The sequence below is a fragment of the Schistocerca cancellata genome, chromosome 6, assembly GCF_023864275.1.
Source record: "Schistocerca cancellata isolate TAMUIC-IGC-003103 chromosome 6, iqSchCanc2.1, whole genome shotgun sequence".
NCBI lineage: Eukaryota > Metazoa > Arthropoda > Insecta > Orthoptera > Acrididae > Schistocerca > Schistocerca cancellata.
The window spans coordinates 330463562-330490035 of NC_064631.1; the positions used below are offsets into that span (position 1 = coordinate 330463562).

At 42.2% G+C, this 26474-nt stretch overlaps 1 protein-coding gene across 1 annotated transcript in view; it reads left to right on the plus strand.

Moving 5' to 3' along the window:
- The window catches only part of LOC126088312 (uncharacterized), a 557842-nt gene extending 548066 nt beyond the window's left edge, over window positions 1-9776 (plus strand). The window contains exons 5-6 of the mRNA XM_049906443.1: window positions 6279-6561; window positions 8773-9776. Coding sequence (XP_049762400.1) covers window positions 6279-6561; window positions 8773-8933 — 444 coding nt within the window. The 3' untranslated portion in view covers window positions 8934-9776. The remainder of the gene's footprint in view (window positions 1-6278; window positions 6562-8772) is intronic.
- Window positions 9777-26474: the final 16698 nt, after the last annotated feature.

Below are 26474 nucleotides of genomic sequence, written 5' to 3' on the forward strand. Positions count from 1 at the left end.
TATTATTTTAGTATATGTTATAGATGGCATTAAAGATAAATAAGCCTTTTAAAAAGTTTATTACCTCTTTCTTCACTTCCAGGGGTAATAATTTTAATGTCCAGCAGGATTTTCCCAATCATTCCGGACATTTTCTTTACCTTTTTCAGGTTTTTAAAATTTCAGTTCTAACCCTTGTGGGAGACTGAATAAGTTATTTTGAGGGCAATTCCTAGCATTATTTGCTCACCTCCATAGCTCTTCCATGCAGAAGACTCAGTTTCGCTTCCCGGCACTGCCAGGGATCTCCTTGGTGGGAGGATTGGTGTAGAACGTACTCAGCCTTGTGTGGTCAAGTGAAGAGCTACTCGACCGGGTAGTAGCAGTGATCCTGGAACGGGTGTCTTGCGACATCCGCCCCGAACGAGTCCCGGTCGGGGCATACATTTTCAGCTCCGACCGGGACTCGTTCGGGGCGGATGTCGCAAGACACCCGTTCCAGGATCACTGCTACTACCCGGTCGAGTACGTTAAACACTAACCACCACCACAAAAAACATTTTCAGCTGTCCCCGTTGACTTACACCAACGCTTGTATGCAGCTAGGGGTATTCATTTCATTGTAAAATGATTTTTGCACGTGCTACTGAAATCTTCCTCGAATACCGTGGAAGTTACTTCCTGATGTCTTAACGCATGTCCTAGCATCCTGTAGCTTTCAGTTCGTGTTTTCCGTATATATTTCTTTCCTCCCATTTCTTCGGAGAACATCTATATTTCCTGTAAGTCTACTCAGTTTTCAACACCTTTGCTAGTTTGCGTTTACTAGGCCTGTTCAAAAAATTTCGGAAGTTTGTCCACAAAAGTTGTCTACGCTTACCTTTCACTTATTGGGCATGACCTCCTTCTCGAAGTACTCTTATCCACAATTGATACACCGCTCCCAACACCGTTTCCGCTTCCGAAAGCAGTCTTGATACGCCTCTTGCTGGATCGCACGAAGCGCCGTCTGCGAATTCTTTTTTAAATCTCGCCTGTGGTTGCAGATCTTCGTCCTTTCAACAGGAATTTCAGGAATTTCAAATTTGGAAATTAAAAAAATAAGTCCGCAGGGGCCAGATGTGGAGAATACGGTGGATGATGCAGAACATTGATTTCATTTTTTGTGCATTGTCACGCCAGCAGAAATGAATGTGCGGCGGGGTTGCGTTATCGTGATGCAAGGGCCATGAATTATCAAATTTCAGGCCGTTTCCTTCTCACATTTACTCGCAGGCGTTGCTACAGGTCCCGATGGCCTTGCTACAGGTCCCGATGGCTTTGACACTTGACCTGACCTCTGCTGCTTCTCTCTCTCTTTTATTTTTTTAGAATATTTATCTTTCCTGAGCCATTGTGAAGATTGAACCTTGGTCTCAACATCATAACCGTAGAAGCAAGTCTCATCAGCAATTACGATTATCTTAAGGAACACCTCGTTCTCATTTGCACAATCCAAAAGCTCTTCTCAGATTGCTTTAACTTCCGTCCGGCCATTTTTAAACCGTGTGAACTATTCGTGACACCGTGTACGGTTTAATTACACATCACCGTAGGCTTTCTGCATCATTTGGTGTGTGTCTGTAGAGATTTTCCTGAGTTTCAAAAATTGTTCAAATGGCTCTGAGCACTATGGGACTTAACTTCTGAGGTCATTAGTTCCCTAGAACTTAGAACTAGTTAAACCTAACTAACCTAAGGACATCACCCACATCCTTGCCCGAGGCAGGATTCGAACCTGCGACCGTAGCAGTCTCGCGGTTCCAGACTGCAGCGCCTAGAACCACACGGCCGGCTCCTGAGTTTCACACAAATTGTAATGCAAACTGTGCGACACAACGTTATACTCAACACAGCTCTGAACGATAACTAATAGACTTGCAACAATGGAACTTCCGGCAGTTACACATTAAACATAGGCGTGTGCAGGGTTGCCAGCAGCGCTTGCTTCCAACAACCATTGTCCGAAATTTCGATTTTTCCGGAATTTTTTGAGCGGACATCGTGTATCTTCATCCTTGATGCGTTATTTTCCATGCAACGTAGGGAGAATTGCTTTACTTCGTAAATTGATCTTCAGGTAGACCGGACGACACCAGCTGTTACTGTGTTTTTATTTAGTTATGAACGAATTCTTTTGGTATGCACGAATGCTTCAGGTATGAATGAATCCTTCATCTGTATTGAAAGGTTCTGCTTAATTTGCTATCGAATTCTGCGCTACAGCGCACTATTTTCAGGCCCCTCCATGTTAAGCCGGGTAATCATGCGGAAAACTGTGTAACCGTCATAACACATCTCGATAGTGAGCAAAGTCAAATCGATATAGGAATCATGCCTAACGGAACGCTCTTGTTCTCACATGCAGTCAAGTACCCTCCCACAGAATTTTTATGCCGTTATTTTCCTTGCAGTCCACTGGACAGTCTATAATAGATAATAACTCATAGCAACATCAGCCATATGGTTTAGCAGGTAACGGAATGATGCCTCTTTACGACCAGTAACCTCCAATGCTCGTGAGCCCTTCGGGAGATGCATTGATGATCCAAAACATAATGACCACCTGCTGAATAACCTATTTGTCCGTCTTTGGAACGAAAGACATCACTGATTCTTCGTTACGGGACTCGACAGTTTGCTGGTAGGCTTGTGGAGGTATGTGGTATTATATGTGTATTCACAGGTCATGTAATTCGCGTAAATAATGGCCACTGATTTGAGTACGCGGTGATGGCGCCCAGTAGCGACACATATGGGTTCCATAGGATTTACATCGGGCGAATTTGATCGCCGAGACATCAACGTGAATTCACTATAATGCTGCTCAAACCACAGTAGCGCGGCTCTGGCTTCGAGACTCGGAGACATACTACTGAAAAATGACTCGCCGTCGGGGAAGACATCAGGCATAAAGGAAGGGCTGTAGGTGGTTCATAACAGTCAGCGTGCCTTCGATTACGCCACAGTTTCCGTGCAAACGCAGGAGCATGTCTCCCATAGAACAATGCCACTCCCACCAGCTTGCGTCCGTGGCGCGCTGCACGTTTCAAGCCACCGTTCACCCTGATGATGGCGTATGTATAGCAGAAATGTGATTCACTCTATGAGCCGACGCGTTTCCATTGATCGACGTTGGAATCCCGATAGCCCCGTGTCCACTGCAATCGTAATTGACGATGTCGTTGGGTCAACACGTGAACACGTAGGTGTGGTCTGCTGTGAAGATTCATGTTCAACAATGTACGATGAACGGTGCGCTCCGAAAACACTTGTTTGTTCACCAGTATTGTGTGCTTTCGGCAGAGATGCCACAGATCACTATCTTTCGTACTGTACAGAGCAGACAAGCCTCTTCAGCGCACGTTCTTTGAAAAGTCGTGAACAGTCCAACGATTTAGCACCTAGTGGTAGTTCACTACCCCACCTGTTTCCGTAGATGCCCACGATAGTAGCAAGTGAACATTATACCAGCTTCGCCGTTTTCGAGATACTCGTTCACAGGTTGTGCTTAATAAATAATCTGCCCTTTGTCAAAGTCGGTTATCTCAATGGATTTCCCCACGTGTAGCCCATAATCTTCGCTAAGGCGATCCCCTGCCCGTGCCTACCGCGTCACGTGCCCGCAAATCCTCCAGGAGGCATCCAAATTCTCGGTGGGCGGTGGTCGTAATGTTTTGGCTGATCAGTGTATGAATGCCGAAGCGGACATCGTTGTAATAGCGGCCTCTGTGGAAGTGTGTTATGAAGGGTCATTCATATTACCCAGTTTACATAGAGGGTATGGCCTGGAGGTCTTGTGATAAAACTGTAGGTCTTCTTTCCACGGTTGGATAAATGGGATAGACTAGAGACACAAAGGTCACAGAAGTGGGTTGCAATGAAGAGCATCGAGCCACACATAAGTTTCATCATCTTAGAGAGGCCTGAAGATGGTGAATGAAATTCCTTCACTTCATCCACTATCAGTCCCCAATCCTGATGTTAAGTTGTCGCTAATTTCTTTTCTGCTATTGGTTACTACTTAAATTCTTGCATGATTTGCTGTCTGTAAATGTTATTCCCACTCCTGAACCTATCCTTTATTTCCGTCGTTGCTTGTTCGGTGTACCGGGTGAATAGAACGGGAGAATGCTGCCTTACGGCCCATTAATTCCGAGAGCTCATTTTTTTCTTCTATTCTTATTATTATCATTCTCGTTCTTGTACATAGTCGTCCTTCCTAATAGCTAATAAGAATTTTTCAACAATGTTTGAACATATTGCACCTTTTCATGTTATCAAACTTTTTTTTCCTGTCATGGATGCGATTAGTGACACTGGCTTGTAGCACATTAGGTAGAAATGCTATGCGTGGCTTGTAACATCTTTTCTTTACCTGCCTTTAGTGAAGTAGCTCATTGTGTCACGACTTTTTATCTCACATGCCGTAATACAAATACATAAGAAGTCCGCAGCTCGTGGTCTAGTGCCTTGCGCTGCTGCCTACAGATCACGGGGTCCCAGGTTTGAATCCCGGCCGGGTCAGGGATTTTCTCCGCCCGGGGACTGGGTTGTCCTCATCATCTCATTATCATTTCGGGAAGTGGCGAGATTGGAAATGGCAAGATTAGGAAGTTGTATACGCTGATGTCCATGATGTTGAGTGCTCCATAAACCATTATCAAATACGTAACAAGTTAAATTGCTTAGTAAGATAACAGAGGACAATTGCCATTGTGCTGCTACTTTGAATGTGTCAGGCCCCTTTAAGAAACAGGCCATCCACTAAATTCTTTTACTAGAACAGCCACATAAACAGGGCAGTAGCTTCGTGGGTTAGGGTGAAGAGACGTTACATACAAAAGTGAGGTACTGGACAACACCAGACGTATCTGCTCCAAAATCCAGAAACTTTGAATACTTTCAGGAGGGTCTAATGGTGTGTGATGTAGCAGTCTACAATATTCTGGGAAGTTAATGAGTTAAACTCTAGATAAGGTGTTTTGTAAGTGCGCGCAAAAATCTAACAGGACATAGAGACTGCTCCACTGAACAATTTGGGGCATGGAACCTGGGGTCAGAGAAGGTAGCTTAAGGATATATGGAAGTAAACTTGTCTATTGTTTTGTCTAGCTTTACTATTTTCCATCTTATTTACAACTAACATGTGTATAAGTTTAAACCTGCTGTGCTGTTTATTTACATTACATTCTTTATTTTCTGCAAGGAAACAAAGAGGACGAGCCTGATTACTAGGAAGTTTGGATAGCCCCATGTACTTAAGGTTCGTGCAAAGCTTAAGGTTCGTGCAAAGAATTCTATTTGAGATGTTGGAGAACATACCCTTGGCTGTTCGTGAGAGGATGTGAATACAACATGACAATGACCACCTCACTTCAGTATGGATGTCCGCAACCACCTCAATGCTGTATTTCCTGGTCGCTGGATTGGAAGGGGAGGTCCTATTCCATTGTCATCGATTTTACCTGCCCTGAATCGCGTTGAGTATTTGCTATGGGGTTATCCAAAGTCACTTACGTATGAGACCCCAGTGGATACGGAGATGGAATTACTTGTCAGAATTGTAGCTGCCTGTGATGTGATTCGAAACACGAGGGATATTTGTCAGTTTCTGCACGTTTTGTAAGATACGATACAAGTGGTATGTTCATTATGTCAGTGATGGTATTGGCAGTTAACTATAACAAATGTAAATACAAAAGTTCACAGTAATGTGATCTTATTCCCATTATCTCCTTAAGATGGCATCTCGCACCCCAGGTTCACTATCTCAAATTGTTCTGTGGAGCATCCTCTGTGTCCTGTTAAATTTTTGCACACACTTACGGAAATACCCTGTATAGCTATGATGGCTCTGTGGCTCAATGTAATCTGAAAAAGGCACAGTGTTGGTGCCGCAGTGGCCATCATCATTGTCACACTAGTAGCTGCAGCTAGAGTTAGTAGCAGAGCAGTAGTATAGAATGATCATCAAGAGGATTGCCCAGAAGCTGCCGAAATAGCTGACCCAGCCATAACACTTGCCTTTCTAACTGCCAGGATACAGGTCTCTGCCATTTTTTGAGTGTTCCTCTTATAATCACTTTCCAGCAAGTAATTTCCCTCACTGAACTCTTTGGGATGGAAGACTCTCCCATTTACCCGCTAGCTGGAGGACATAACCCAATTTATCAGATATATGTAGATAGCTACTCTTAAACAATGCCTATCAAAACTCCATGATGTTGGTAGAGTCACACTTTGACTTTTGTCCACAGGCAGCATCAACAGGAGAGCGCATATCAGAAGTGGTGGAGGAGGAAGCGGAGGGTGAGGGTGCAGCAGACGGAGAGGAGGAGAGCCGTTTCTGCACGCTGCCACGCCACGGCCGTGGGGCTTCCTTCACCATCCTGACTGTTGCCTTCACCAAGGGGCCAGGCCACAAAGGGCTCGGGTTCAGCATTGTCGGAGGCCGCGATTCCCCACGCGGTTCCATGGGCATCTATGTGAAGACTGTGTTTCCTCATGGACAAGCTGCAGACTGCGGGAGGCTCAAGGAAGGTACGATTACACATGCTACATCAATGTTCATTCTCTACCTTAACATCAGCTGCCCCACATAATTTTGCTGGTATATGCCAGAAATACTTTATTGCATGGAAGGGAAAATGTGCCTCATGGTCTGCAACCACTGCCTCGGTCCATCATTCACTGGTGATGGTCCAGTACTGTATGGCTTTCAGGAACAAGATCATTGCAAAGTAACTGGTATTCCTAGTTACTGGTTATGATAATGTGCACAACTAATTAAACTGCAGTGCCTAGAGGACTTTGGGCAATACAAATAGTGATCAGTTGGATCAAAATATTAGTCTCAGCAGCACCTTTAATGGTCGCCCTAACGAGTTAGCTGCATTTCCTTGTTGGACGTCACTTCCTTCGTTTTATTTCCAGTTTGATTATTGCACTTCCCAGTACTTAATAAAATCATTAACACTGCACATTTCCTGGATACAAAGTTGAGAGAATCATGTCACCTCCACTATTACCCTGCAGTGAATGAAATATTGATGACATCACTTTCCCATTGCACTCATCAGTGGGTGCATTGACCCATTTCCATTGTTGTGGTATCACTACGTTACTGAACTCTAACCAACCTTACTTCACTATGTCACTGAACTCTAACCAACCTTACTTCATTTTCACTTTTTGAATGTCATATTGCAGAAACCCTCTTTCAAATTCTGAAGGTGGCAGGGGTAAAATACAGGGAGTGAAAGGCTATTTACAATTTGTACAGAAACCAGATGGCAGTTATAAAGAGTCGAGGGGCACAAAAGGGAAGCAGTGGTTGTGAAGAGAGTGAGACAGGGTTGTACCCTCTCCCCGATGTTATTCAATCTGTATTTTGAGCAGACAGTAAAGGAAACAAAAGAAAAGTTCGGAGTAGGCATTAAAATTCATGGAGAAGAAATGAAAACTTTGAGGTTTGCCGATGACATTGTAATTCTGTCAGAGACAGCAAAGGACTTAGAAGAGCAGTTGAACAGAATGGACAGTGTCATGAAAGGAAGATATAAGATGAACATCAACAATAGCAAAACAAGGATAATGGAATGTAGTCGAATTAAATCGGGTGATACTGAGGGAATTATATTAGGAAATAAGACACTTAAAGTAGTAAAGGAGTATTGCTATTTGGGGAGCAAAATAACTGATGATGGTCGAAGTAGAGAGGATATAAAATGTAGACTGGCAATGGGAAGGAAAGCGTTTCTGAAGAAGAGAATTTTGTTAACATCGAGTATAGATTTAAGTGTCAGGAAGTCGTTTCTGAAAGTATTTGTATGGAGTGTAGCCATGTATGGAAGTGAAACATGGACTATAAATAGTTTGGACAAGAAGAGAATAGAAGCTTTCGAAATGTGGTGCTACAGAAGAATGATGAAGATTAGATGTGTAGATCACATAACTAATGAGGAGGTATCAAATAGAATTGGGGAGAAGAGGAGTTTGTGGCACAACTTGACTAGAAGAAGGGATCGGTTGGTGGGACATGTTCTGAGGCATCAAGGAATTTAGTATTGGAGGGCAGCTTGGAGGGTAAAAATCGTAGAGGGAGTCCAAGAGATTAATACACTAAGCAGATTCAGAAGGATGTAGGTTGCAGTATGTACTGGGAGATGAAGAACCTTGCACAGGATAGAGTAGCATGGAGAGCTGCATCAAACCAGTCTCAGGACTGAAGACCACAACAACAACATTGCAGGAAGACAAAAGTCTAAATATAAGCGAGAAATTTTTGTATAAATGATGATATGTAGCAAAAATTATGAAGGTTGTTTGTTAACAGAACTTGAAGTCTTAAAGGAGGGAAAATACTTTCAAGTTGTGGGCTGAAAACAGATTTACACCAGTCCTGATTAGCATCTAGAGTCATGGTCACTTCTTACAGTGCAGAATGGTGAATGTATTTCAGTTTTTTTGTTTAGCAGCCATGTTAAGAGCTATAACTACTCCTAAATAACTTCTGGAATATTCCAGTTCCAGTAATTTAGCCTTCATAATAATATTTCAGCTCCTTCTTTGCAATGTGGATGCTTGCTTCTGTGAAGTAAACAGCTTTCATTTCATTATTGTTCCCTTCATGCTTGGAATCATTTGTGACATTATGTATCAATTAAATGCCATCACTGAACATGGTTCAGTATTGTATTTTGGAAAGTCTTTGCAGGAAATAATAGTATTGAAATTGTTTCTCACTTACAGGTGATGAGATTCTAGCTGTCAACGGCAAACCGTTACATGGTCTGAGCCATCAGGAAGCCATAGCTGTTTTCAAGGACTTTAAAAGTGGACAAATGCTGATTCATATTGGACGCAGAATACCAAAACGTCGACGAGAATCACTTCCACGGCCTCTGGCGTAAGAGCATTTGTAGTGTTGCTATAATGCCACACTCAGTGCCGTTTCCTGTGTCAGTTGACGCTGCAAATTGTGAACTGATATGAGGTGCTAGTCCTTATGGTGAATGAAACAGACAGTTTTATCTTTGACTGAAGAACTTACTCTCTTTGTTTTATGCTCGAAAAAGTTGTATTTAACTTGTGTATTCTGAAGCAGAGAGAGAGAGAAAAGTGACTGTGTACAGGAAGACCTTTTTTGATAAATATTGAACAGAAATTTTGTAGTATATGTGCTTTACCTGTACAGTAGATAATATACAAATTAGTAAGTTCCATTTAATATATAATTTTTGTTATATTGTAAGTTAGTTGCTGTTTTCTGACGTTATAATATTACTTTTACATGTGGTAGCTTTAAATGAGTACTTGTATTTGCTCTGCCTGTGATACTGAGAATATTAAGATATAACACAGCGCTCTTCCAAAGTGTGTGATGTATCATTGAGTTAGAAGTTCTATCTTGAAAGAAATCGAACATTTTTGGAACACAGATTTTTATTATAACAAGAAAGGATGCAAAGATGCATTCCAAGGTATCAGACCTTTCCAAACACCTTCAGACAATTGTAAACATTATTCTGTGATGATTAAAAGAGTATCTGTTCTGATCACATAGATGTTAAGTTACCACAACTGGTTTTAGTTGTTTGTTTTCCCTTTAGCTGATGCAATATGGACGTCTTTGTACATAAGATTACTTCAGAATTTGCAACTGTTGTCAAAAGGCTCTTTTTTATGTACCAGTAACATACTGCTGTATTTGTGACAGGTTAGAACTGTTATAGATACGTACATGAATCTAAAATATCTGTTTGAAAAAAAAAAAAAAAACAGGTTTATTCCACTATCCGTAAGACAATTTATTACAATATACTGTTGTTAAACCCTGTTAGCATTTACATTGAAAATTGTCAGCACAGATGTGTTGAGGTGCTGTTATCTCATGCATGGTTAATAGCTTTCAAATAACAGTATATATTACCAAAATTTAATCTGACTGAGAAGTTCAGCATTCAGTGGAGTGTTAAGACTCACGTTTATTTAAGGTGCTGTTTAAGGGGAAAAAAAGAAACTGCAATTTTTTTGCAGCCGTCTTTTTTCATGGCAGCTTAGGTATTGAAGTAATCTCTTATACTGATCTAAAATTAGAAACAGTAGTATGTGTAGTGTGCAGTTACTAGTCACTTTTCTGAGAATACTGTTTCTCTGTGTACCCATAAAATAAAGTATTGTCACACATAAAAAAAATTGTCATTCTCATTGTACTCATAGTTCACTAAAGTTTCCTTTCACTATTTTATTCTTACTTAATGTGTGATCTGCACATCAGTGGTGGCAGTTTTGTTATTTGAATGGCACTATGCATATGTTTTCAGAAATGACAAGCCCTTTATAATATGGGAAAACAGTACAATAAAATTAGTTAATTCAAGAAAAGTAAGAGAAACATGACACATTATACAGGGCAATCAGAAACCACCTGAAAAGTTTGTAAGGGTGTTGCAGGGTTGCTTGTGCAGAGAAATAATTGTAAAGAAAAAAAAGTTTTATGTGTTGTGCTGGTTACAAGTTAATTAGCATTTAAGTTATTCATTTAAGCCATTTCATGCACAAATTCAAGTGACCTGCCAGATAAAATTAGTGTCAGTTGTTCTCATAGTGTAGATGATGGTGCATGAGACTGCTCTGTCTTTGGCTCGAGTTCAATCCTTACTACCAACCCCACGTCCAATTCTTGTATCTCTGTCTTTTTCAGTTTTAGGGAACCAAGCGAAGAACACATTTGGTGACAATGTCTCTGGCAAGCCACTTGAATTTACGTATACAATGGCCTGATTGGCAACTAGTCCTTATTAACTTGTAAATAGTGCAAAATATCACTTTTTACCATTATTTCTCAGCACAGCCTATTCTGCAACACATTAACAAGCTTTTCAGTGTGTTTCTGTATATATTACAACACTAAAAAACACCAGAAGTGTTGTGCATATGTCATATGATATCGGTTAATAATTTCAATACATACACTGAAATAACACTGACTGTAAAAAACAAATACATATAATTGTGCAAAAGAAGTACACCTTAACATTTATTAATAATTATTTCAAAGTTAATCCAGTCAAGAGACTAGTGAATTAATGTTTTATAGAGGCCATCATAGGCTCATGTTCAAAAATGCTGCTGCATCCACTGACACCTCTCTTGGTAACATAATAGTAGACGACATAGTAGACAATATATGTGTCTCTTAAAGTTACGAATGTGAGAAAGTCAACAGATGCTGTTGGGGTTGGAATCAGAAAATACACTGTTACCAGAAAACTATGATGAAAGAAATTTCAGGCCCAAAAATTATGGCCAATTTTTTTTTTGATCTATAACTGTCTTGTTTGAAATTTCAGGGCTGCAGAATTTGGCTATAATTCTGGTGAATGTTTTCAACAAAGAGTAGCCCTCCGACTTCCTCTTCCATGGAGTTTTCCCACTTGTATTCACTGTAGCAGTAAATATGGTGAAAAGTAAAAATACATTAACAAACCTGCTATCTACTGCCTCCCTTGTGTGCCTGGTATTTGACAGAAATTACATATACTGGTATGAAAAACTGAGGTTGAAGTAATTTTTCAGTTTTCCCATGTGCGAAAGCCCAACATACCAGTAATATCAATTAAAAACATTATCTAAAAATAAAAAACTATAGTTGTCATTGAAGATTGCGTATCATTCCCTTCAATCTCTCTTAAACATGGAATTTTGTTGGTGGTGTTAAAGTAATTAACACCTCTGACAGGTTAAACTGTATGGAAATGGAACTCAACACTGCAGCTCTGTTCTTGCTGCCACTGCACAACCTGTTGTACCGTCGTTTCATACCTCAAGTTTCACTTTTTCTATCAATACTTCCCAAACTTCATAGATACCCTGGCCCATAAAGTATGCTTGCAAATGGCAAATGTACATACTCGAGATATGTTGTGGCGCACAGTTTTAATTTGTCAATTTTCACCACAGCATGTAATCCACTGAGCACTTGTTACTGTAGCTGAGAACACAAATACTTGTGAAGTGTGTTGGTATTTGGCCCAAAGGTACCATGAAGAAACTTTTGTCATGAGGGCAGGGGGAACAGGTGGTAGTTTACAATTTTTGATCATGAAACCGTATTTCAGTATTGGATTAAATCAAGAACCTTTTCAAGTGCCTCATTTTTTTATTTGTTGTTTTTTGAGTCCTCAGTTATCTGACTGTTTTGATGCAGCCCACCACGAATTTCTCTCCTGTGCCAACCATTTCATCTCAGAGAAGCACTTGCAACCTATGTCCTCAATTATCTGCTGGATGTATTCCAATCTCTGTCTTCCTCCACAGTTTTTGCCCTCTAGGGCTCCCTCTAGTACCATGGAAGTCAGCCTCTGATGTCTTAACAGATGTCCTATCAACCTGTCCCTTCTCATTGTTGGTGTTTTCCACATATTCCTTTCCTCTCCAATCCTACGCAGAATCTCCTCATTCCTTAGCTTCTCAATCCACCTAATTTTCAACATTTGTCTGTAGCACCACATCTCAAATGCTTCGATTCTCTTCTGTTCCAGTTTTCCCCTCAATCCATGTTTCACTATCATACAATGTTGCACTCCAAATGTACATTCTCAGAAATTTCTTCCTCAAATGAAGGCCTATGTTTGATACTAGTAGACTTCTCTTGGCCAGGAATGCCCTTTTTGCCAGTGCTAGTCTACTTTTTGTGCCCCTCTTGCTCCACCCATATTTGATTCTGCCTAGGAGCAGAATACCTTAACTTCATGTAATTTGTGACCATTAAATCCTGATGTTAAGTTCCTCGCTGTTCTCATTTATGCTACTTCTCATTACTTTTGTTTTTCTTTGATTTACTCTCAATCCATATTCGCAACTCATTAGACTGTCCATTCCATTCAGCAGATCATGTAACTCCTCTTCACTTTCACTCAGGATAGCAGTGTCATTAGCATATTGTATCATTGTTACCCTTTTCATCCTGAGATTTAATTCCAATGCTGAACCTTTATTTTAATTCCATCATTGCTTCTTCGACGTACAGACTGGAAAGCAGGGGCAAAAGACTACATCCCTGTCTTACACCCTTTTCAATCTGAGCATCTCGTCCTTGGTCATCCACTTTTATTATTCCCTCTTGGTTCTTGTACATACTGTATATTACCTGTCTCTTCCTATTTTTCTCAGAATTTCTAACATCTTGCACCATTTTACACTGCTGAGCGCTTTTTCTAGGTCGACAAATCCTATGAACGTGTCTTGATTTTTCTCTAGCCTTGCTTCCATTATCATCTGCGTTAGAATTGCCTCTCTGGTGCCTTTACCTTTCCTAAAGCCAAACTGATCATCATGTAACATATCCTCAGTTTTCTTTTCCATTCTTCTGTGTATTGTTCTTGTCAGCAATGTGGATGCATGAGCTGTTAAGCTGATTGTGTGATAATTCTCACACTTGTCAACTCTTGCAGTCTTTCGAATTGTATTGTTGATATTTTTCTGGAAGTCAGACCATATATTGCCAGACTCATACATTCTACACACCAACATGAATAGTCATTTTGTTGCTACTTCCCCCTAATGATTTCTCAATTCTAATTCTGAATCCCTTATCTATCTCTTCTTAAACAACTCCTGTTTTTTCTTCTATCACATCAGACAAATCTTCCCCCTCACATCCCCCTTACAGAGGCCTTGAATGTACTCTTTCCACCTATCCGCTCTCGCCTCTGCATTTAACAATGGAATTCTGGTTGCACTCTTAATGTTACCACAATTGCTTTCAGTTTCACTGAAGGTTGTTTGGACTCCCCTGTATGCTGAGTCAGTCCTTCTGACTATCATTTCTTTTTCGATTTCTTCACATTTTTCACGCAGTCATTTGGTCTTAGCTTCCCTGCACCTCCTATTTATTTAATTCCTCAGTGACTTGTACTTCTGTACTCCTGAATTTCCCTGAACATTTTTGTACTTCCTTCTTTCATCTATCATCTGAAGAATTTCTTCTGTTACCCATGGTTTCTTTACAGTTACCTTCTTTGTACCTATGTTTTCTTTCCAGCTTCTGTGATCCCTTTTTAGAGATGTCCATTCCTCTTCAACTGTACTGCATACTGGACTATTCTTTATTGCTGCATCTACAGCCTTGGAGAACTTCAAGCATATCTCACCATTCCTTAGTACTTCAGTATCCCACTTTGCATATTGATTCTTCTCAGCTACTCTCTTGAACTTCAGCCTATTCTTCATCACTACTGATCTGAGACTATGCCTGCTCCTGGGTATGCCTTACAATCCCGTATGTGGTTTTGGACTCTCTGTCTGACCATGGTGTAATCTAACTGAAATCTTACTGTATCACTTGGCCTTTTCCAAATATACCTCATCCTCTTGTGATTCCTGAACAGAGTATTCAATATTAACTAACTGAAAATTGTTACTGAACTCAACGAGTCTTTCCCCTCTCTCATTCCTTGTCCCAAGGCCATATTCTCCTGTAACATTTTCTTCTATGCCTTCAGCTACAACTGCATTCCAGTCTCCCATGACTATTACATTTTCATCTTCCTTTACATACTTACTTTAAATACCCTCATAGACTTTCTCTGTCTCTTCATCTTCAGCTGTATACCTGAACTATATGAGTGTAAAGTGATTTGTCCAGATCATTATGATCTATCATTCAAATGATCCATGGAAAATGAAACTAACTCTCAAGGTAACGAATAAAGAAAGAAATATTGTTGTACAAAATTTTTATTTAATTTCTTTCACAGAACACAGCAACTGTTCTGTAGGCTATGTAAGAGATGTTGGAGACATTACAATTCCTCTGACTGTGCATATTGTAAAACTATTATGGGCCCAGTGGATGTACTGTAGAACACAACACAGCAACTGTTGTGTAGTTTACACTACTATGGAAGCATCTGCCATGATGTGCATTGTGAATACTGTATGTGCTGCGTTAAACACTTTAGTTATAAAATGTAGCTTCCAATCTAGTAATGCCACGTTCTTTAATCAGGAAGACATGTATCAAAATTGGCTCTGAGCACTATGCGACTTAACTTCTGAGGTCATCAGTCGCCTAGAACTTAGAACTAATTAAACCTAACTAACCTAAGGACATCACACACATCCATGCCCAAGACAGGATTCGAACCTGCGACCGTAGCAGTTGCTCGGCTCCAGACTGTAGCGCCTAGAACCGCACGGCCACTCAGGCCGGCAGACATGTATCAGAGCACTTTATAAAACTGGTGAGATGGCTACTGAATCACAGATAGATGAGTCTGCGCCGAGGGCCCAGTGCCAGCAGGCACTGTGACAGCTGTATGTCAGGCCACGGGCACACCGACATGGGTCTGCACTAGTTCTGCAGCATTGACATACTGAGAACGCTGATACAAGGGTATTAAACGCCACACCAGTGGAGCCCAAGTCTGAAGACATAATGACCTCAGACAATGACTGTGCTTGGAGAGGAAGATGCATATCAGGGCACTTTATAAAATCTGTAAGGTGTCTACAAAATTGTAAATAGTGTTGGAATTTACGTTAATGGTTTCCAAGTAGTTTACAGGTAAGTTTACATCTTTAGCAACCCAATGGTCGTCAAATGTAGTTATTTTAATAAACCTTTTATTTCCCTGCCTAGTAACATTGCTCTTCACTGTGTGATGACAACTCTGCCCACATTCTAGTGGAATCTGCAATATTTGTAGGAGTCTGGGTTAACATAGTTTACAGGTAAATAATTGGAACTGTAAGTGGACAGAACACATATCTTCGTGGGGATACATTAATAATTCTTCTCCCTATTTTCTTGCGGGACTTGCATATAGAACTAAGGTTTGTATTAAGTTCAGGAAAGACATGACTATTAAATGTGGCACACTGTTAAACAGAACACAGCAACTCACCTGTAATTTGGGCCACATAGAAGCGCCCTGGCATGTAGTGCATTGCAAACACTGGTTATTTGTCTAGGGTCAGTCAATGTAGTTACAAATTGTAGCTTCCAGTCTGGTAATATCACGTTCTTTAATCAGGACGACACATACACTATGTGATCAAAAGTATCCGGACACCCTCAAAAACATACGTTTTTCATATTAGATGCATTGTGCTGTCACTTACTGCCAGGTACTCCATATCAGCTGTCACAGTAGTCATTAGACATTGTGAGAGAGCAGAATAGGGCATTCCGCGGAACTCACCGACTTCGAATGTTGTCAGGTGATTAGGTTTCGCTCGTGTCATGCGTCTGTACGCGAGATTTCCACGCTCCTCAACATCCCAAGGTCCTCTGTTTCCGATGTAACAGTGAAGTGGAAAGTGAAGTGACACATACAGTACAAAAGCATACAGCCCGACTGTGGACTGACAGAGACCGCCGACAGTTGAAGAGGGTCGTAATGTGTAATAAGCAGACACCTATCTAGACTGTTACACAGGAATTCCAAATTGCATCAGGATCTACTGCAAGTACTATGACAGTTAGGCGGGAGGTGAGAAAACTTGGACTTCATGGTCAAGCGGCTGCTCATAAGCTACACATCACGCCGCTGAACGCCAAACGACGAATTGCTTGGTGTAAGGAGCATAAACATTGGACTATTGAACAGTGGAAAAACGTTGTGTGGAGTGACGAATCACAGTACACAATGTGGAGATCCGATGGCAGCGTGTGGGCATGGCGAATGCCCGGTGAACATCATCTGCCAGCGTGTGTAGTGCCAATAGTAAAATTCGGAGGCGGTGGTGTTACGGTGTGGTCGTGTTTTTCATGGAGGGGGCTTGAGCCCTTGTTGTTTAGTGTAGCACTATCACAGCACGGGCCTACATTGAAGTTGAAACGTCCCCTTAGAAAAATTATACAAGACTGTGCTTAAACTGACACACAATATTTTTAGCGCAACGCAATCTGACTTACAAAAATCCCTACAAAAGAATGGCCCTGACTAACATTAACCTATACCTTTCACAAATCACTTACCTCACAAAAATCTTCATTACTCGAACTACTGCAATACAGCGAGCGCCACTACTGACAGCTAAATAAAAGATTCAAACTACGGAAGGCATTAACTACTGATAGGCATAGTTAGCAAATGAAAGATTTTCGTAGAGAACAAACAATGTATTTACCTTAATAGTGTTCAAAGTCATAATACACTCCTGGAAATGGAAAAAAGAACACATTGACACCGGTGTGTCAGACCCACCATACTTGCTCCGGACACTGCGAGAGGGCTGTACAAGCCATGATCACACGCACGGCACAGCGGACACACCAGGAACCGCGGTGTTGGCCGTCGAATGGCGCTAGCTGCGCAGCATTTGTGCACCGCCGCCGTCAGTGTCAGTCAGTTTGCCGTGGCATACGGAGCTCCATCGCAGTCTTTAACACTGGTAGCAAGCCGCGACAGCGTGGACGTGAACCGTATGTGCAGTTGACGGACTTTGAGCGAGGGCGTATAGTGGGCATGCGGGAGGCCGGGTGGACGTACCGCCGAATTGCTCAACACGTGGGGCGTGAGGTCTCCACAGTACATCGATGTTGTCGCCAGTGGTCGGCGGAAGGTGCACGTGCCCGTCGACCTGGGACCGGACCGCAGCGACGCACGGATGCACGCCAAGACCGTAGGATCCTACGCAGTGCCGTAGGGGACCGCACCGCCACTTCCCAGCAAATTAGGGACACTGTTGCTCCTGGGGTATCGGCGAGGACCATTCGAACCGTCTCCATGAAGCTGGGCTACGGTCCCGCACACCGTTAGGCCTTCTTCCGCTCACGCCCCAACATCGTGCAGCCCGCCTCCAGTGGTGTCGCGACAGGCGTGAATGGAGGGACGAATGGAGACGTGTCGTCTTCAGCGATGAGAGTCGCTTCTGCCTTGGTGCCAATGATGGTCGTATGCGTGTTTGTCGCCGTGCAGGTGAGCGCCACAATCAGGACTGCATACGACCGAGGCACACAGGGCCAACACCCGGCATCATGGTGTGGGGAGCGATCTCCTACACTGGCCGTACACCACTGGTGATCGTCGAGGGGACACTGAATAGTGCACAGTACATCCAAACCGTCATCGAACCCATCGTTCTACCATTCCTATACCGGCAAGGGAACTTGCTGTTCCAACAGGACAATGCACGTCCGCCTGTATCCCGTGCCACCCAATGTGCTCTAGAAGGTGTAAGTCAACTACCCGTGCCAGCAAGATCTCCGGATCTGTCCCCCATTGAGCATGTTTGGGACTGGATGAAGCGTCGTCTCACGCGGTCTGCACGTCCAGCACGAACGCTGGTCCAACTGAGGCGCCAGGTGGAAATGGCATGGCAAGCCGTTCCACAGGACTACATCCAGCATCTCTACGATCGTCTCCATGGGAGAATAGCAGCCTGCATTGCTGCGAAAGGTGGATATACACTGTACTAGTGCCGACATTGTGCATGCTCTGTTGCCTGTGTCTATGTGCCTGTGGTTCTGTCAGTGTGATCATGTGATGTATCTGATCCTAGGAATGTGTCAATAAAGTTTCCCCTTCCTGGGACAATGAATTCACGGTGTTCTTATTTCAATTTCCAGGAGTGTATATATAGCAGTTCATGACATAAATTCTTACAAATGTACTGTTTCTGATGGACACACGTCCAGATCATCCGCTTTCAAAAATCCGCCATCTCACTCCTCACATCCACCACTGCTGGCGGCTCACCTCCCAACTGCGCAACGCTACACGCTGTTCACATCCAGCTGCCCAACACTACAATGGCAGACAACAATGCAAACCAGCCACAGACTGCACACAGCACAGCCTGTGATTTTCATACAGAGCGCTATGTAACGTTGCCAATAAGAAAACATAAACAGCCTACTTACAAAGTTTTCAGCACCTTCTTGCTTCCCACTGCTGAAGAGCAATTCGAGGATGGCGATTGCATCTTTCAACACGATCGGACACCTGTTCATAATGCACGGCCTGTGGCGGAGTGGTTACACAACAATAATATCCCTGTAAGGGACTAGACTGCACAGAGTCCTGACGTGAGTCCTATAGAACACCTTTGGGATGTTTTGGAACGCCGACTTCGTGCCAGGCCTCACCGACTGCCATCAATACCTCTCCTCAGTGCAGCATTCCGTGGAGAATGGGCTGCCATTCCCCAAGAAACCTTCCAGCACCTGATTGAACGTATGCCTGCGAGAGTTGAAGCTGTCATCAAGGATACGGGTGGGCCAACACCATACTGAATTCCAGCATGAGGGTGCCACGAAATTGTAAGTCATTTTCAGCCAGGTGTCCGGATGCTTTTGATTACATAGTGTATCAAGGCACTTCATAAGAACGGTAAGGCGGTTATCGAGTCGTAAATATGAGACTATTTTAGGATTTTTGCTATGGTAACAAATAAGAAAACAGTTACTCTAAAGCAACTCTTTATTTATGTTTGGTTGGCCTTGCTTAATTTTTAACCAGTAATTTAAATCTGAATGTGAACCATTAATTCCGTCTCCAGCCAGTAATTTGATAGAAACAAGAAAGATATATTCTCAAATTCTAACACATTGAAACTTTTTTCCTATATACTGCATCTTGTGTGCCCTTAACAGTTAGTTCTGTTCCTTCTTGCAATTCTTCTAACTGAGAGCATTCACGAAATTTTAATTTTGTCTTTTATTTACTACATTACACTACTGTTAAAGCATTCCACACCTTCTTGGATGTATGTTATCCCACGTTCTTTTGGGATTTGCTTACAGAACTTCTATCTTACGCTTTAGCAAAAAGGTGGTCACTAAATGTAGTTATTCTGTCGGCTTCAAGCTCTACAAAGAGATTTTCACTTGCGAGATGCACGATATCTAGTCCACTACATGCTGCGCTGGTACAATATAACCATCCTTCCCAAGAAGATCCAGATGGGAATGGAGGTTTTAAAACAGGTTTTTCGTATATCCTCTAATATCAGATCTGTCGCTTTTGGCATGTGCACCAACATGAAACCACTTTCCATTGACATCTGAATTCTCTGTTCATGAACGACATCTTTCTCGCTCCTCTATCCACTACAGAACCATACAGCATACAAGGGAAGTCATATAATTTACAGTAAATGCCAATACCTTCTATTTCCCATTCATCTGCAGATTTATCCATTTACTGTGTTTAAAGTTAATTTGTAATCCTTGTGTGCACATCAGCAATGATTTTTGTATTTCAGTACTAGTTTATAGTCGTCCTTCACGGCACTTGTTTGCGGTGTTTTTTGACTTTGAGCCCTTCCCATTTCCAGTTTCCCTTTTCGTGAGCATAACGGATCAGCTGCGCTTAAAGGAGTAATTTTTTTAACAGTGAACGTCTTAAGTCTGTTTGATACTTTGATTTTTTTCTTCTTAAGACCTTGTTATGACTTCCCTTGTACGCTGTATGGTTCTGTAGTGGATACAGGAGCGAGAAACAGATGCCGTTCATGAACAAAGAATTCCTATGTCAATTTGTTCTACATCTAATATCAAATAGTAATATCGTAACTTTGTTGCTGAAGTTGCAGCATCAGTTGCTAACAGCAGATCTGAATATAGATATACACTGAAGAGACAAAGAAACTGGTACACATGGCTAATATCGTGTAGGACCCCGCGAGCACGCAGAAGTGCCGCAGCACGACGTGGCATGGACTCGGCTAATGTCTGAAGTAGTGCTGGAGGGAATTGACACCACGAATCCTGCAGGGCAGTCCATAATTCCGTAAGAGTACGAGAGAGTGGAGATCTCTTCTGAACAGCACGTTGCAAGACATCCCAGACATGCTCAGTAACATTCATGTCTAGGGAGTTTGGTAGCCAGTGGAAGTGTTTTAAACTTAGAAGAGTGGTCCTGGAGCCACTTTGTAGCAATTCTGGACGTGTGTGGTGTCACATTGTCCTGCTGGAATTTCCCAAGTCTGTCGGAATGCACACTGGACAGGAATGGAGGCAGGTGATCAGACAGGATGCTTACGTACATGTCACCTGTCAGAAGCGTACCTAGACGAATCAGGGATCCCATATCACTCCAACTGCACACGCCCCACACCATTACAGAGCCTCCACCCGCTTGAACAGTCCCCTGCTGACATGTAGGATCCATGGATTCATGAGGTTGTCTCCGTACCCACGGCCATCCACTAGATACAATTTCAAACGAGACTCGTTCGGCCAAGCAACATGTTTGCAGTCATCAACAGTCGAATGTCGGTGTGGACGGGCCCAGGCGACGCGTGAAGCTTTGTGTCGTTCAGTCATCAAGGGTACACGAGTGGCCCTTCGGTTCCGAAAGCACATATCGATGATGTAACGTTGAACGATTCGCACGCTGACACTTGTTGATGGCCCAGCTTTGAAATCTGAAGTAATTTGAGGAAGGGTTGCACTTCTGTCACGTTCAACGACTCTCTTCAGTCGTTGGTCACGTTCCTGCAGGATCTTTTCCCGGACGCAGCGATGTCAGAGACTTGATGTTTTATTGGATTCCTGATATTCGCGGCACACTCGTGAAGTGGTAGTACGGGAAGATCGACACTTCACCGATATCTCGGAGATGCTGTGTCCTATCGCTCGTGCGCCGACTATAGCACCACGTTCAAACACACTTAAATCTTGGTAACCTGCCATTGTAGCAGCATTAACCGATCTAACTGCGCCAGACACTTGTTTTCTTATATAGGCGTTTCCGATCTGAGCAGCGTATTCTGTCTGTTTACATATCTCTGTATTTGAAGAAGCATGACTGTACGAGTTTCTTTGGTGCTTCAGTGTATATGCAGATACAAATGATTTATAAATTTGTCACTCTTCAGTACTATGTCTATACAGAAGACGTCAAGCCCTGGCCACTATGGAAACCTATAAATGTTACTCAGCTGGCAGAAGCACAAAAAGGGGGTCAGTGCATGAATTTTTGAACTTCGGAAACCCGCCGCTGGAGCTCCGAAGAGGGGATGCCTGCAGTTCAGTGGCAGCAGCTTGATCGTTCGTGACAGCACCCTCGTGCCGTGGAGGCGGCTGTACGAAATGCGGTAGCGGAACTGGCGGCGGACGTGTTTGAAGGTGCAGCTGACGGGTTAGCGGCCGATACCACAGTCTTCCCCGCCGAACTAGGAAGGTACGGGGCAGGCCTGACACCAAGTTGTGGTCGTCGCGTGGACGCCGAGCGGAGAGGACCTCGCAGCGCAGCCGCCGACCGTCAGCAGCCGTAGCTCGCCCGCTACCCCCTCCAGCCGGCCGCTATCAACGCTCCACAGCCAGTCGCCCGGACAGGCGTCTAAAACTAGCGAAATGAGGGATGCTCAACTACCGGACCTACCGATAGATGGCTCTACCAGCTGATCACTGTCGTCTGTATTGTCCGCCATATTCGAATTTGACGAGAAGTTTCTCTCGGTCTGTACGGTGTATAAGGAATTAAGGATTATCGAACTGGTGATTTCTTGTTCCGCTTTCAATTGTACGAAGCGATGGAGTAAGGAAAGTGACTCACCATTTCACAGGCAATAGGACTATCGATACGATACGATAAAAATACAGACTTAGTGCGTTTGCTAATTCGATTTTTTGAACAGATTTCCTCTAAAGCACCCAGAGCTGCTAAAGAAGTGGATTACTTCCGTGAAGCGGAAAGGTTTTAATCCTACGTCTTGCAGTTTTCTTTGCGGAAGCCATTTCCGACAAGATGATTACGTAGTCAGCCCTGTAACGTGGAAGAAACGTGTCAAACCCGAAGCAGTGCTATCAGTTTTTGACTTTCCGACACATCTGATGCCACCAAATAAAGAGCCACGACTACATGTTGTTAGGATTTTGAGTGACAACGATGCTTCTCCATTTGGAGTAGCTAATTAATTTCCTTGCTATGTGTGTGCTTTTGTGAATTTATTTCGTACGGACACAAATGGGCTACATAGGACTAAGCAATGTTGTAATAAAGGTTCATATTTTTGTTTTTAGCGTTCTGTCATGGAATCCGTGCTCGATTTGCCCACTGAAGAAGCTACTGATTGCGTGGAGAATGTTGTCAATGAGAACTCTTCCGTGGAAAGCATGTCCCATTTATCCAATGCAGAAGCTGCGAATTGTGTCGAAAACGTTAGTAAATGGATGTTTTCACACCCCCAAAGTTTTCTTATAATATTTTTTCATCAAGCCTTGAGTTATTTCAATCATATATAACGAAATTATTTCTTTATTTCAGAGTGCAGTTGGTTCTTCAGTAATTGATTGTGGTATACAGTCGAAAGTAGAAATGGAAGACAAGGCGACCGAAACTTGCAATTTTTTCTCAGACATTGTGCACGAATTAAAACGTAAACTGAAGTGCGTCCGTGAAAAACTTCGAAGAAGAAGAGAAAGAAGTGTTTTCCACGGATGACATCATAAGTTCATTGAAGGAGAAGGGGCATCTTCCTGAGAAGTTACACAACTTCCTCAATCATGAGAAAGGAACACAAGTGGAATTAGTGTGCAGTTTAGTGAACAACTCTCTCTCGTCAAAGGATAATAGATAAACAACAAATGTGAAAATGTTTGCGATGACTGTGTGTTTCACCAGCAGCATATGAATATCTGCAAAAATTAATGCCTCTGCCCCATAAATCATTGATTTCCAAATGGGTGGCAAGTGCAGACTGTGAACCTGGCTTCTTAAAAGATGTTTTTAAGTACATTGATTTGAACCCAATTGTAAGGGACCAGTTCAGCGATTCATGTCTAATTGTAGACAGTATGGCAATTAGGAAGCAAGTAGCTTGGGACCAAGGAACTAAGCAGTCCACTACATACAGATATCCTGCAATCGCACAGAGAAGTGTAGAAGACAATGGGAAAATACAGATTATGTGTATGCGATCTGTTGGGGACTCAGCAAATGTATTCAAAGCTGACAAGCAGGATGTATCCTACGTAGAGTTTAAACAAGTTCTTGCTATTCTCCCGAATCCAAATGTCAAACATGTTAGGGACACCTTATATTAGGAGTTTCCTGAAAATTTAGACATTTTCGAAAGTGGGTGAGAAGTCAAGTGTATATTTTTTCGAAGTGGTACGTTCTTCAAGTGAAATAATTAAGTAGTCAGAACTGTAAACTAATACTATACTAAAAATTACATTATTTATAGGCAACAAAAATGTTCTACAAAGTTATTAAAACTTAAAGTGCCCACTAAATATATGTTACCTACTGATTCATAACTGACATAATAAAATCAGTTTAAATAAAAAAAAAACAACAGATTGTACTTCACATGAATCCCACCCATGACAATTCCTTGTCCCACCTGTGACAGTCTAATTGCAAGTAAGTATTACTAATCTAATATTTATTGATATTATGTCATGTAGAGAATTGTTTTATTAATGTGAATTCAAGAAAATAAGTGCATAAATCACAGATTTCTGCTAAAATGTTGGTGGTTATTCAGTGCTACATCTATGTACTGTCCCACCTGTGACAAAATTTTAAAGATGAATAACAGCTGAATTTGTAAACTTCTGACATTGAGATTTAAAGGGAAGGTAAAACAATTATTTGTATGGCAACCAGTCAATCTTTATTTCTATTTATACTTTATGTTATATCAGCATCTAACTGTTGAAAAACGTAGTGCAACTGTCCCACCCGTGACAATGGAATCCCCTCCACTAACTTTGTGCCACTGGTATTGGCTAGTGTACTTTTGCAGATAAGAAGACCGACTGGACTAGAATTTCCTGTCAGTATAGGACAAATTCAGACAGTATGGAACTTTTTAAACTAAATTTGCAATATAATGTCACCCTTGTCTCAAACAGATTGTATCAGCCATTGGGGTGCCTGTCGGGCCAGCTTCTGCAGCTTTCGCTTTCAGGTTTGCTTTTTGCTTGGACCCTGTACTGACAACCAGTCATTCCAGTGATTGACACCATGTCAAAGACTGGAACCAAGATTCACAAAAATAAAATTGCATGGTTGTAATTCATTGTGTAATTAATTTTGCTCACTGACATGTTTTGAATTCAATTTTAAAATAAAACCATGGTACCAGTCATTGTTTGGGTGTGAGACTGGAAAATTACAGTTTTAAGACACCCCAAACTTAAAATTAACAGCTGTGATCGATGTTATTTTCAACAAGTTCTTTCACGTCCTACATCATCATGGATCAGTCCCATATAATGTTATTACTAGACTTAACTTCCAAATGATACAAGTCATGCTTTTAAGAGGGGCCTTAACGTTGGCCTTTGTGTTTGTCTCATTTAAATGTATTTCTTGTCTTGTACGAAAGACTGAAGCACTGTCAAAAACTGGTGCTCTGCCTTATCACTCAGTTAAAATACACCATGCCACGTACAGGCGTTAATAAAATCTTTGCATTTAAATTTCTGATCACAGAGAGAGCCAAATTCGTAACTGCATGTTGCAATTACAGTGTCAGCACATATGCAGATCGGTAATGCATCACTTCAGATAAAGGAAAATGACAGTTTGTTCCGTTTATACGTAAGTAATACTTTGATAGTTCAGTTGCAATTTCTGTTGTCAGTAAAGATACCCCTAAGCAGGAGATCCCGGGTTCGAGTCCCGGTCGGGGCACACATTTTCAACATGTCCCCAATGAAGTTCATCAACGCCTGTTTGCAGCTAGGATGTCCATTTAATTATCATTTCATTTCTAGCAAAGCTGCATGGTCATCAACGGTAACTGTTCTTTCGGGAACAGATACTACCGTCATATATACTCCTAAGCAACCGATGTCAACTTTTTTTCAAGAGACATCTTCACTGTTTTCCACACTTGATCTCCCGAATTATACCTGTTGTTAAAAGCTTTGGTAAGTAAGGTAATTTGTTGACCTCCACTGAATCTTAAATAGTGTTTTGAAACGGGCAAATTAGTAAAGCACTCATAAAATTAATAGGAAACAATTTATAGGTCAGCTTGTCAAACTTGCAAAACACACTCGAATTTAAGGAGTTTCACAGCAGAACTGTCACTGTTTTTTCTCGCTAGATTAGAAACACTTCATTACGTTGATGTGTAGATATCTAGAACATCCAATATAAAAGACTTATAAGGGCGCAGAACGAAAAACATTTTCATCAGTGTTTTGACACTTCGTTTTTTGCCAAATTCAGATATGGCGGAAACTCAATGATATGATCTTTGGCCGGCACGCGCTAGAGCCATCTATCGGTAGGTCCGGTAGTTGAGCATCCCTCATTTCGATAGCTTTAGACGCCTGTGTCACCCGGCAGCTCCCGGGGAGTGCGCATCAGCCGCTCCCGGCGCAGCCGCCCAGCGGCAACCGGCCGAGTGCCGAAGGGTAGAGCTCGCTCCCCTCCGACACAAAGCCGCGCAACCAGTCGCGGACTGCCGCGAAAGAGCTTCGGCTCGCAGCTCCCGGTAGCCTCCGGTTACCCAACGCCCCCAACGTGATTCTC